Source organism: Salvelinus fontinalis, chromosome 4 (assembly GCF_029448725.1).
Source record: "Salvelinus fontinalis isolate EN_2023a chromosome 4, ASM2944872v1, whole genome shotgun sequence".
Classification (NCBI taxonomy): Eukaryota; Metazoa; Chordata; class Actinopteri; order Salmoniformes; family Salmonidae; genus Salvelinus; species Salvelinus fontinalis.
The window spans coordinates 67,278,118-67,292,557 of NC_074668.1; the positions used below are offsets into that span (position 1 = coordinate 67,278,118).

Here is a 14,440-nt window from a genome sequence, read left to right on the forward strand (position 1 = left end):
TGAGGGCAACATCTGTTGAACAGCTGTAGTAGGGGCCTCAGCGTTGTGTTGTTTACCAACCTCATCATCTTTTATTTTACAAGACAGTTGTTACAGTACCTTGATATCGTTTTAGAAGTAGCTGGTAGTTGGGGTCACAGTCTGGTTGTGACAGTGAAGGTATAAAACCCCAGGGATTCACAAGTGACTAGATCAAAGCTCACAGCAGGCTCTTAGTGTAGTCCTCTGTGACAGTGTGTGCTGGTTTTGTTTAGAGTCTAATCCCTGGGTAAATTGGGAGATCCTGTTCTGGTTTATATTAGCTGTTTGATGTGGTGCCACTGTCAAATAGTCCCCTGGCTCAGTTTGATAATCTCTCCTGTGTTTGCAGATTGAGATCAGCCGGAGAGTGACCCTAGAGGAGCTCCCTCCAGTGCTGGTGCTCCACCTCAAGAGATTTGTGTTTGAGAAGACTGGAGGCTGTCAGAAACTGATCAAGAACATTGATTACCCTGTAGACCTGGAGATCAGCAAAGGTATGTGAATCACAGAAAAGCTTCCACAAACCATTGGGTGAAGTCCCCACTTAAAACACATGCCCAATTATTGAATTAACTCTATTGAATGTGTGTTAAGCTCTCTGAACCCTGGGTGAGAAAGGCAATAATTTATAACACACTTCTCACACAGTCAGCATCTGATCATATTCCAGTACAGACTAGTCTTTCCACATTCTGGATCCTAGTTAGACAGACACACACAGGTGTAGCTCACTTGTCTGACATCACTTAAACGAGGGTGCCGGCAAAATGCTGGGAGGTCACCATCAGCAGCAGGGAGAGATGATTTGTGGGTCGACCTCATACCGTGAAAGGCCTCCTCATCCAGCCCCAACACCCGACCTCACACAGCTTTACAACTCATCAGTCCTGAGCTGGCCAGCCAGCCTGCCTATGTTTACTGCTCCGCCCAGCCTACTCTACAAGCCCTGAACCAGCAGAGGTTCAGAGGAAATATTTATAGACCCCCCCCCCACACACACACACACTCAAAAACCCCTGCCATTTTAGATTTCCCTAGCCAGGTAGGTCAACATGTCTATAATATCTGAGGGAGTTTCTATATCCATTTTTGTCCCATATGGGATATCTGTAACTAGTCCTAAAGGCACGTCTAGTCACTAGTCCTAAAGGCAAGTCCCAGCAGCTTGAGGATATGAGTACTGTAGCTTTACAGAATAAGCATCAGAATGTGGAGAGAATCCCTGGCTCGTTCCAATGTAAACTGGGTCCAGTGTGTTGGGTCTCCTGCAGTGTATAAATTATAAAAAGCAGGCTACATTTTATTGCCTGCCAGCATTCTGCGTACGATTTACCAAATGCTACACTGGTGTATTTTTATAGCCACCTTTATTTAGACAGGCTGGCTTTCATGGCACACAGACCCAAATAACTATAATTGATGGTGCTCTGAGGGATATCTTACACGTTTTGTTTCTCTCTGATGTGGCTGTACTTTATTAATTTGTCTCTCAGATCTCCTCTCTTCAGGGGTGCGGAGCAAAATATTCAAAGGCCAAAGAACCTACAGGCTCTTTGCAGGTATGTACTGTATCGATTTATGATCAACTACACACATCTCCTATACCCACAGTATCACACAAACGGTCACAATCATTCAATTATATGCAGTAATAGGGCATTGGCCCTATGCTACAGGCAACAACATATATAGTCAAGCATAAGATCTATCCCAACATTAAGTTCAATCGTTCATAGGATTCTCTTTCGATGTGTTCAGACTCGCACTGAGGTTTCCTTTAGAGGTCGACCCAATTGTGATTTTTTTAACACTGATACCGATTGTTGGAGGACCAAAAAAGCCGATACCGGTTAATCGGCCGATTTTGTGTGTGTGTGTACAGTTGAAGTCGGAAGTTTACATACACTTAGGTTGGCGTAATTAAAACTTGTTTTTCAACCACTCCACAAATTTATTGTTAACAAACTATAGTTTTGGCAAGTTAGTTAGGACATCTACTTTGTGCATGACACAAGTAATTTTTTCCAACAATTGTTTACAGACAGATTATTTCACTTATTATTCACCTGTATCACAATTCCAGTGGGTCTGAAGTTTACATACACTAAGTTGACTGCCTTTTAACCTCTCTGCGCTACGGATCCCTTTAGCGGGATCATTTTCCTAAACAACCGATGAATTGCATGGCGCAAAATATTACTACAAATATTTATAATCATGCAATCACAAGTTAAATATACAAAAACACAGCTTAGCTTGTTGTTAATCCACCTATCGTGTCAGATTTTGAAAATATGCTTTACAGCGAAAGCAATCCAAGCTTTTGTGAGTGTATCAATCAATGCTAGAACAGCTAGCCCCAAATTAGCATGTTCACGGAAGTCAGAAAAGCAATAAAAATGAATCGCTTACCTTTGATAATCTTCGGATGTTTTCACTCACGAGACTCCCAGTTACACACTAAATGTTATTTTTGTTCGATAAATATTACTTTTATAACAGAAAAACGCCATTTGGGTTGCGCGTTATGTTCAGAAAACCACAGCCTCGTTCCGTTCGACGAAAATTCCAAAAAGTATCCGTAATGTTTGTAGAAACATGTCAAATGTTTTTTATAATCAATCCTCAGGTTGTTTTTAACATACATAATCGATAATATTTCAACCGGACCGTAACCTATTCAATAAAAGAGAGAAAGAAAATGGAGAGCTACCCCTCTCGCGCGCAGGAACTAATCAAAGGACACCTGACTAGTTTTGAAAAATCTCGCTCATTTTTCGAAATAAAGCCTGAAACTATGTCTAAAGCCTGGTCACAGCCTGAGGAAGCCATTGGAAAAGGAATCTGGTTGATACCCCTTTAAATGGAAGAAAGACGGGCAATGAAACACAGATAAAAAATAATAATAATAATCACTTCCGGGTTAGATTTCCTCAGGTTTTCGCCTGCAAAATCAGTTTTGTTATACTCACAGACAATATTTTGACAGTTTTGGAAACTTTGGAGTGTTTTCTATCCTAATCTGTAAATGATATGCATATTCTACAATCTGGACCTGAGAAATAGTCAGTTTACCTTGGGAACGTTATTTAAATAAATAAAATTAAAAAAATACAAATTTGACCCCTAGCAACAAGAAGTTAAACAGCTTGTAAAATTCCAGAAAATGTGATGGTTTTAGAAGATTCGGAAGCTTCTGCTTCTGCTAATTGACATAATTTGAGTCAATTTGATGTGTATTTGTGGATGTATTTCAAGGCCTACCTTCAAACTCAGTGCCTCTTTGCTTGACATGGGAAAATCAAAAGAAATCAGCCAAGACCACAGAAAATAAATTGTAGACCTCCACAAGTCTGGTTCATTATTTGGAGCAATTTCCAAATGCATGAAGGTACCACGTTCATCTGTACAAACAATAGTATGCAAGTATAAACACCATGGAACCACGTAGCCTTCATACCACTCAGGAAGGAGACGCGTTCTGTCTCCTAGAGATGAATATACTTTGGTGTGAAAGTGCAAATCAATCCCAGAACAACAGCAAAGGACCTTGTGAAGATGCTGGAGGAAACAGGTACAAAGTATCTATATCCACAGTAAAACGAGTCCTATATTGACGTAACCTGAAAGACCGCTCAGCAAGGAAGAAGCCACTGCTCCAAAACCGCCATAAAAAAGCCAGACTACGGTTTGCAACTACACATGGGGAAAAAGATCGTACTTTTTGGAGAAATGTCCTCTGGTCTGATGAAACAAAAATAGAACTGTTTGGCTATAATGACCATCGTTATGTTTGGAGGAAAAAGGGGCATGCTTGCAAGCTGAAGAACACCATCCCAACCGCGAAGCACGGGGGTGGCAGCATCATGTTGTGGGGGTGCTTTGCTGCAGGAGGGACTGGTGCGCTTCACATAATAGATGGCATCATGAGGAGAAAAATGATGTGGTTTTATTGAAGCAACATCTCAAGACATCAGTCAGGAAGTTAAAGCTTGGTCACAAATGGGTCTTCCAAATGGACAATGACCCCAAGCATACTTCCAAAGTTGTGGCAAAATGGCTTAAGAACAACAAAGTCAAGGTATTGGAGTGGCCATCACAAAGCCTGACCTCAATCTATAGAACATTTGAGGACAGAACTGAAAAGGCGTGTGCGAGCAAGGAGGCCTACAAACCTGACTCGGTTACACCAGCTCTGTCAGGAGCACTGGGCCAAAATTCACCCAACTTATTGTGGGAAGCTTGTGGAAAGCTACCCGAAACGTTTGTCCCAAGTTAAACCATTTAAAGGCAATGTTACCAAATACTAATTGAGTGTATGTAATCTTCTGACCCACTGGGAATGTGATGACAGAAATAAAAGCTGAAATAAATCATTCCCTCTACTATTATTCTGACATTTCACATTCTTAACCTGTCTGGGACGGGGGTTCCGCTAGCGCCAACAGCCAATGAAATTGCAGGGCGCCAAATACAAATCAACAGAAATCTCATAAATCAAATTTCTCGAACATACAAGTATTAGGCACCATTTTAAAGATACATTTCTCGTTAATCCAGCCACAGTGTCTGATTTCAAAGCTGCTTTACAGCGAAAGCTCCACAAATGATTATGTTAGGTCACCACCAAGCCACAGAAAAACACAGCCATTTTTCCCACCAAAGAGAGGAGTCACAAAAAGCACAAATAGAGATCAAATTAATCACTAACCTTTGATGATCTTCATCAGATGACACTCATAGGACTTCATGTTACACAATACATGTATGTTTTGTTCGATAAAGTGCATATTTATATCAAAAAATCGAATTTTACATTGGCGCGTTACGTTCAGTAGTTCTAAACATGCGGTGATTGTGCAGAGAGCCACATGAATTCACAGAAATGCTCATTATAAATGTTTTTGAAAATTCAAGTGTTATGCATGGAACTTTAGATACACTTCTCCTTAATGCAACCTCGAACGCCTCCCTAACCCGGATCCGGGATCCCCCCCCAACACAAAAGCTGACTAGCATAGCCTAGCCTAAAGTTACAGGGATATCATAAAATAAAATGTTCATGAAATCACAAGTCCAAGACACCAAATAAAAGATACAGATCTTGTGATTCAAGCCATCATCTCTGATTTGTAAAATGTTTTACAGGGAAGACACAATATGTAAATCTATTAGCTAACCACGTTAGCAAAAGACAACAATTTTCTTACTCCACCATTTTCTTACTGCATCAGTAGCTATCACCAATTCGGCCAAATAAAGATATTGATAGCCACTAACCAAGAAAAAACCTCATCAGATGACAGTCTGATAACATATTTATTGTATAGGATAGGTTTTGTTAGAAAAATGTGCATATTTCAGGTAGAAATCATAGTTTACAATTGCACCCACCATCACAACTCGACTAGAATAAATACAGAGAGCAACGTGTATTACCTAATTACTAATCATAAAACATTTCTTAAAAATACACAGCGTACACTAATTGAAAGACACAGATCCTGTGAATCCAGACAATATTTCAGATTTTCTAAGTGTCTTACAGCGAAAACACAATAAATCGTTATATTAGCATAGCACATGTGCAAACATTACCCCAGCATCGATTCACGGCAAAAAGAGCGATAGCATTATCACCACCAAAATGTATTAATTTTTTCACTAACCTTCTCAGAATTCTTCAGATGACACTCCTGTAACATCATATTACAACATACATATAGAGTTTGTTTGAAAATGTGGATATTTAGCCACCAAAATCGTGGTTATACAATGAGAAAAGTAGCCAAGCTGGTCAGAAAATGTCGGGCGCCATATTGGACAGTGATCTAGTCTTATACATAAATACTCATAAACTTGACTAAAATACAGGGTGGACAGCGATTGATAGACAATTTAGTTCTTAATGCAATCGCTGAATTACATTTTTTAAATTATCCTTACTTTTCAATACAGGTTGCGCCAAAGCGAAGCTACCCCAAAGAAAATGGCGGCATAAGCGTTTAACATTTTTCGACAAACACGATTTATCATCATAAATAGTTCTTACTATTAGCTGAACTGCCATCAGAATCTTGGGCAATGAATCCTTTCTCCGGTCTAATCGTCTTTTGGTCGAAAGATGTCCTCTTGTCCCGTTGAAATGGCCACTAACGTTCACCATGCACTCAAAGTGCCCAGCTCCTCGAGGTGCGTCACACAGAAATGCCATACAATCGCCCTAAACGGATATAAATTGCTATAAAACGGTTTAAATTAACTACCTTATGATGTTTTTAACACCTATAACGAGTAAAAACATGACCGGAGAAATATTACTGGCTAAACAACAGCTTGGAAGGAGGCAAGTCCTACGTCCATCGTGCGTCAGGCGCAGAGACGAAAAGAAAGCTACTTCCGGTCATTGGTCTTTTATACAGGCCCTGATTGCGCAATCGACTCCATTCAAAGCGTCACCACTTACTGACATCTAGAGGAAGACGTAGGCAGTGTTTGTTTCCCCATAGCATTTACAGGGACATTACAACTGACCTGGGAACAGGGGCCAAGATTTCTGAAATCTCACTCCCTGTCATGAAAAGTGCTGTAGAAGGAGTTCTGTTTCACTCAGAGACATAATTCCAACGGCTATAGAAACTAGAGAGTGTTTTCTATCCAATAATAATAATAATATGCATATTGTACGAGCAAGAATTGAGTACTAGGCAGTTTAATCTGGAGACGAATTTATGCTAAGTCGAAACAGCACCCCCTATATTCGCAAGAAGTTAATGCAACTGCTGTGTCAGATTTCAAATCTGAGTACGGCGCTCAGAGCACAAACCAGCCAAAAGAAATATCCGCCATGTTGCGCAGCCGACATTAGTCAAAAATAGCATTATAAATATTTACTTACACTGATGAAGATCATCGTGTGTGTGTGTGTGTGTGTGTGCGTGTGCGTGTGCGTGTGCGTGTGTGTGTAATAATGACAATTACAACAATACTGAATGAACATTTTTATTTTGTCTTAATATAATACATAAACAAAATAAATCATGAAACATGTTCAGTTTGGTTTAAGTAATGCAAAAACAAGGTGTTGGAGAAGAAAGTAAAAGTGCAATATGTGCCATATAAAATTTTAAAAAGCTAACGTTTAAGTTCCTTGCTCAGAACATGAGAACATATGAAGGCTGGTGGTTCCTTTTAACATGAGTCTTCAATATTCCTAGTTAATTTGTTTTAGGTTGTCGTTATTATAGGAATTATGATGCGTCGACTTCTTCTTTCTATACCATTTGTATTTGATATACCTTTGACTATTGGATGTTCTTATAGGCACTTTAGTATTGCCAGCCTAATCTTGGGAGTTGATAGGCTTGAAGTCATAAACAGCGCAGTGCTTCGAGCATTATAAAGAGCTGTTTGAATGAATGCTTACGAGCCTGCTGCTGCCTACCACCGCTCAGACTGCTCTATCAAATATCAAATCATAGATTCATTATAATATATTAAACACAGAAATACGAGCCTTTGGTCATTAATATGGTCAAATCCGGAAACTATAATTTCGAAAACAAAACGTTTATTTTTTCAGTGAAATATAGAACCGTTCAGTATTTTATCGAATGGGTGCCAACCCTAAGTCTAAATATTGCTGATACATTGCACAACCTTCAATGTTATGTCATAATTATGTAAAATTCTGGCAAATTAATTACGGTCATTGTTAGGAAGAAATGGTCTTCACACAGTTCGCAACAAGCCAGGCAGCCCACACTGTTGCATATACCCTAACTCTGTTTGCATTGAACGCAAGAGAAGTGACACAATTTCCCTAGTTAGTATTGCTTGCTAACATTAATTTATTTTAACTAAATATGCAGGTTTAAAAATATACTTCTGTGTATTGATTTTAAGAAAGGCATTGATGTTTATGGTTAGGTACATTTGTGCAATGATTGGGCTTTTTAAATCATCACCCGTTTGGCGAAGTTGAAGTAGGCTGTTATTCGATGATGAATTAACCGGCACCGCATTAGTGATATGCAACGCAGGACAAGCTAGTTAGCCTAGTAATATCATCAACCATGTGTAGTTAATTAGTGATTATTTTAAGATTGATTTTTATAAGATACATTTAATGCTAGCTAGCAACTTACTTTGGCTCCTTGCAGCCACAGGTCCTTTTGATGCTGTACTCGCGTAACAGGTGGTCAGCCTGCCACGCAGTCTCCTCGTGGATTGCAATGTAATTGGCTATAATCGGTCATAAATGACCGGTTATGAAAACTTGAAATCGGCCCTAATTAATTGGGCGACCTCTAGTTTCCTTTCATGCTCTGTTTACTCCACATGCTATCTCAGTGACTGATAAAATTGATACTCTTGAGTTGAGCTTCCCTGGAAGGCTCGCTTTGGCAACTGTGTTTTTGATAAGAAGCAGATTAAACTTCTCAGAGCCATAACTTTGCTCTTGGAACAATTTTTTGTTTTGGACAAATCTCAATTGACCCTTCGCTAAGCCACACCCCAGAATTTTCAGCAACCAATTGCAGCACTCCAGTGGAAAGCAATTGTTGTCAAATCCGACTCCTCGGTCAAGTTCACGCTTAAATCTCATGAAACCAGTGAGTGCTATAGCAAAAACTGAGTTTTAATTACATTTTTTACAATGGCTAAATAATAGAACAGTGCACCAGTAATACTTGGTAATATGATTCCTGAAATACAGAGCCTATTTTTCAAATCGGAAATTATGCTTTTGATACATTGTTTGCTAGCTCAGCTGGTTGGGTAGCTCTGTCTCATTGACCACCAAACGTTGCTAATGCTAGCTAGCTAGGCACTTAATGTATGTTAGTTAGCAATGTTATGAATCTGCTGTCGACATCGGGATAAGATTTGAAATCACTAGTTAGCTCCAAAAGTGGTTATAGCTTTGACTGCATGCTGACAGTGAATTCAGAGCCATTTAGTGGCTAGCTACACTACAAACATAATTTTACCAGGTTCCTGTGAAGAAATTGTAATGACAGTCCACCACAACATAGCCGTGCCAAGAGTTTCCTGACGAGCAAGCTGTAGTCTGTTTTTTAAAGTTCATTGTGTATTAGAAACACAGTTTGAGATCATTGTGAGGGGATTTCACCAGTGGTTTAATGGAGAATTGAGCTTCCTGGGAAAATGTTATCCGAGTTTGCAACAGTAACCAAGGGGCGAGGGGCTTAGCAACGGGGCAAATCATGTTTAGAAAATTTTAGTGGGTGCAAAATGCTGTTTCTGCAAACTTCTCTATTCCCTACCAAATTCTAGTGTGAACATACTTGTTTAATGTACTGGATAGTATTATGACTTGTCTATGGAGAAAGGTACAGTGGAAAAACACAGTGAAGAGTTCAGTTGCTATGATTCCAGAGGGCTCCTTGTGGAATGATGCCTGAGGTAGCTAGTGTTGATCTCAGCTGTGAAATGATGCAAGAGTGGTAACCATGCATCGGTAAAACCATGTTCTCCCACTCCTCTCTTCCTCCTAGACCCAGGACGTCTTTCTAGACTAGAGCATTACCCCAGACTTTACCACAACCCTGACCCCCCTCCACCCCTATAACCTCCTCCCTGGTAGTGCCAAAGGGAATAAAAGTGGGCCTTCGTGAGGGAGCTCTGCCTGCTCAATGAAAACATCTCCCTTGTGCTGGTGTAGGTGTGAGGGGCCAGTGTTCAGCTAACTGTTATTTCCAGCAGCTCATTCAGCATGTAGTTCTCCTGCCCCCTCCTCCCCTCCCTTCACACCTGACTGACCAGTTCAAACAAAGACAACCTCCACTGTGGATATGGGGGTCCTGTTAATCTCCCCGTAGTTTGGAAGTAAATTGTCTTCAGCTGTTTATTTTCCTTTCAGAGCAGAAAAAGGCTTTCCTCACTTGTCAAAAATCTGTTAGTAGAGTAACCCCTGGCAACTGTTGCTATAGCAGTGCAGTTAATCTTTTACTGTAAGATCCTGGAGGTAGAAGTTTTGTCTTCTCTTTGACCATCTGGCCCATGGGACGGAGAAAGTCTTGATGCTACACATGCTACTCAGCGTATAATGGGATAACATAACAGTTTAATAAATATGTAATATTAAGCGCCTTTGGAAATTTCAATCATGCAATTTTAATGTTCTGGCACCAGTGAAAAGGTGAACCTATGCAATCAAGCACTTAGGGGAAAAGTTGTCTCAACTACACACTGGCATTTCTTGTTTCCCTCCAGTTAAACCAATCATTCAGTTGTGGTTGCACATATCTGTTGTCAGATGAGGGGGTAATGATGTTACTCCTTGCCTATAGTAGCTTATGGTTTCAGTACAACGAATGAGTTACCGCCTGAATCTAGTTCTGTGTCCAAATCCAACGTATCTAACAAGATTGCCATGTTTACTCAACTTAATGATTTATTTCTGCCTGGTAATAACTGTCACTGTGGCTTAGATCCGAAGCCCACTTTTAAACGTGGTCTTCATGGTATCGTAGTGTTTCACTTTAAGGGCATTAAGTCCACTTGGAACACGTGTTGCCAGCTTGTAAATACCGGCACAGAATGGACAACGTTATTTTCTTTCCACATTCTCCTGCAGTAGTTACTTAGGTTTCTACATTTGGTCATGATAGATGCATTGCCAAGAATTCGTATGACACTTGATCAGATATGTGAAAGAAGTGTAATATAAGTTTGAACTATATGCTTACAACATGATATTCAATGCCTACATCAATAACACACTGAAATGGAGGCCTCTCTGTAAGGCTAGCAACCCTGGTCTACATGCCTAGGTTGCTCCAGAAAGTTGCTGATATCAGTAGTTATTTACTGGCTCTGACCTTGTGTAGCCAGAACCAGATAACAGAATGGCCTTTTCATTTGGACATTTTAGTCATTTAGCAGACACTCTTATCCAGTTAGTGCATTCCTCTTAAGATAACTAGGTGAGACAACCACATGTCATAGTAAGTGCATTTTTCCTCAAATTTCAGTTTGAATTCCGCCTCTGAAAAACGTATATTTTATGTGTCTCCCTCGCAGTTGTCTATCACCATGGGAACAGCGCTACAGGCGGGCATTACACCACGGATGTCTTCCACATCGGTCTGAACGGCTGGCTGCGCATTGACGACCAGGCAGTGAAGGTCATCAACCAGTACCAGGTGGTGAAGCAGACTGCTGAGCGCACTGCCTACCTGCTGTACTACCGTCGCGTCGACCTGCTGTAGACACCACACATGCGTACATGCACACTCACACAGAGGAACACTCATTTTACACACATTCAACTACACATACACACTCCCACTACAGACATACACACTCAAGTGCACATACACATGCATCCATTCGAACACACACACAAACTAATGAACAGGAACACTGCCCAACTTCTTCTATTGCAAGATTTTCTTCTTCCTCCCCCTCATCCCTGCTTTTCCAGAGAGCCAGCTTTTCCAACAATGCCTTTTTTTCCTTTTATCTTTTTTTAAAGAATTAGGGGGAAAAGGACGTGTTGTAAAATAATTTCCCTGTGATGGCTTCCTCTTCTCTGTGCGCCACTGCTGTTTTTTTAATGCTGCGAGGAGAGACTGTTGAATGGACTGAGGGGAGGGGACCTTGAGACTCGCTTCTGAACCTACAGCCTCGTTCAGACTGGGAACAGTGGGTACTTTACCCACAAGTTGAACTATCTATCTACAACACGAGGCTGCAGATGGACGGTTGGACTGCTGGAGAGAAGTTGTTATTTTTTAGTTTATCTACTCAATGTTTTTTTTGTGTGTTTTTTTTGTTTTGAAAATGGCATAAAATAATCAGTTTTGCCTTTTAGCAAGGGGAGTTGTTGTCCTAATGAATTTTCAGCAGTTTAAACACCTGTTGAAATTTTGCCGGAGTTCGTCGGGAAAAGGCCCAGCACCAGCAAACGACAAAACGTTATCGGATGAGTCTCTAACTCCAGAGGCAAGATGCTCTTCATGGCCACCATCTCTTCTTACTTCTCCACCTTCCTCACTTTCCTGATGCTTTTAAATCGAGGTCAAACTTGAGCCATCAAAAAAATAGAAAAAATGACAGGAGAAGAGGTGCTGCTACCGTGTGCTGAAACTAAACAGCTTTGTTTGAAAGAACCTTGTGGTTTCTGGGTGTGGAATTAGAATGACTATCTAAAACAATTTTAATGCGCTTTAGGATTTAAATGATAAAAAAAAAAAAAAAATCTGTGCACGTATAATATATCTGATCAATAACAAGATGTGGATGTGCTAATGCACACTTGCAGATATTTTAAGATTTAAAACTGTAAAAAAAAAAAAAAAATGACATCAATCTAGTTGAGTGTCACCTTGTTTGGCTCCCTGGGTGGCTGTTAGTTATAAGGCTTTTTGAGTACTCTGGAGCGCTGGAGAGATGCCAATGAAGACTTGAGATTCCACCGCAAGCACCGACCCTTGTTCATTTTATACCTATCCTTTCCCCCCTCATCCTTCATTTATAATTTTTTCACTGTTCTGGTCTGAAGGTTCCATCTATGTATAGGCGGCCTGCCTTTGTAGAGTTACAACAGCCACATGACCCCTTACCCCCCAACTCACCAGAAAAAGGGGGCTGCCTTAGGTTCGCTATGCGAGGCTTTCTAATCCAAATCTCCACTCAATGTACGAGTCCAACCCAGTGAGTGTGACAACTGTAAGTCAAATGTCTGTAAAGTTTTATGGGAATGTACCTTACCTTTGCATTTCTTCTTTTGTGGCTGAGTGCAGTTCCTCTCCAGTGAGAGAGACTGTCCATGTTGAGGGGAAGTGGGATCACATCTGCTGCTTGGCTCTAGAAATGAAATCCCCCACAATAAATGCGCACAAAAGGAAATCATGTTTTGTTTGAGATCTTGCTTTTTGAGTCATTATTATTCATTGATTGTGTTTTTGAGTTTCGCTTAAATGTTATTTTGTTATTTTTCATTTGTTCAATAACACCATGACCGTTTCCCCAGAATTATACTATATGGCATCTAAATTGATATTTGAGCGAAATTACCCAAGGTAAAGCACAACAATGAATAAAATTGGACAAGTTGTTTGCTTGATCATATTTTCTTTCGTCGTTATTTTTTATTTTTCCTCCACTAAGTTTGATCCGTAGTCTAAGCTTAAGGGACATTTCAAACAAACCAATGTCAGAATCTGTCAGTATTTAATCCTTTACAAAAAGAACATAACTGGCATGGTGGTTTACCCTTGTATACTCCATATCCTTAATGGGTAAAGCAGACTATTTTCTAAAGATATTTCACATACAGTATACACTTTCCCACGTACACACACACTTGGCCATTGGATAAAGCGAGGTACACAACTGGGAATGGGTCCTTTTGTAAGGCAGCTCTCACACTTTCCCATTTCTGACCACTGGAACGTTGGGGCAGTGTGAAATAATTTTCCCCACAGAATATCAGGGCATGCATTTTAGATCTTACAGGAAGAGCTTATTTTTTCCCATTTCTCACTTTGTAGATCTCTCACTGATGGTAGCAGAGACTTATTCAATATACCTGTCCCCTTTTATTTAAAGTGACTGGAAACTGAGTAATGGAAAAAGGTATCTTACCATGTGCATTTTCTGTGTTGCATACTTTGAGTTTGAAGCAGTGCCATTTAAATTGCCCACACAATTCCCTTACATGAATTAGTGTTGTATATTTTGTCCTGAAAATGTGTTATGTTAAAGTGACTGCAATTTCGTAGTCTAAACCATGCAGAATTTGGTTCCCTCAAGTCATTTCCTTATTACTTATGGATATGTAAAGTTTTAAAAAAATCCCCAAGTGAAACCAAAGGATACTTCACATTGACCCCGTTGCCTTTCATAATTGCGCTAATTTTCACCTCTGCATCATAAGTTCTGTTGCCACAGCTCATGATTCATTCAATCAGCATGACTCAGTCATTCCATATGAGGAAATTTAGCTGATCTGTTCAGATCATTATAAAACTCCTTAAGTGTTAGTTAAATTGTGTTGATGGCTATGTGGTCATATCTGATACACTCATTGTGACAATGTTGGTTTGAAACAGACCCCGAAGAATGTTTTGAAGAAGATGGTTTGAAACAGACACAAAAGCTGTCAGAAAGCTTTCTGTTGTACACATTTTATCCCTGAGTCTTTTTTTATGATTATGGTCAGGATATGTGTTGGCGAATCGCTTCAATGATGTCGTTCTGTTTAGTTTGTGCTTCCTAACACGGTTGTCTGCTGAGGGCTTGTGTTGGGATATCAAGCTGAAAACAAACTATATGCTGTCTTTTAATCTTAATCCTCCAGCATTCTACTTTTTTTGTTTATTGTTCAAATAAAAGATTGCGTTAAACCGAAGCCGTTTGCTAATGGTGTAGTCAGAAGACTGCTTAG

At 40.0% G+C, this 14,440-nt stretch overlaps 1 protein-coding gene across 3 annotated transcripts in view; it reads left to right on the forward strand.

Annotated features, from left to right (window-relative positions):
• Window positions 1-14,404, forward strand: part of LOC129854268 (ubiquitin carboxyl-terminal hydrolase 10-like) — a 36,706-nt gene extending 22,302 nt beyond the window's left edge. For all 3 annotated transcript variants that reach the window (XM_055921117.1, XM_055921118.1, XM_055921119.1), the window contains 3 exons: window positions 371-515; window positions 1,515-1,580; window positions 11,071-14,404. In XM_055921117.1, the coding sequence (XP_055777092.1) occupies window positions 371-515; window positions 1,515-1,580; window positions 11,071-11,258 (399 nt within the window). In that variant the 3' untranslated portion in view covers window positions 11,259-14,404. The remainder of the gene's footprint in view (window positions 1-370; window positions 516-1,514; window positions 1,581-11,070) is intronic.
• The last annotated feature ends 36 nt before the right edge of the window (window positions 14,405-14,440 follow it).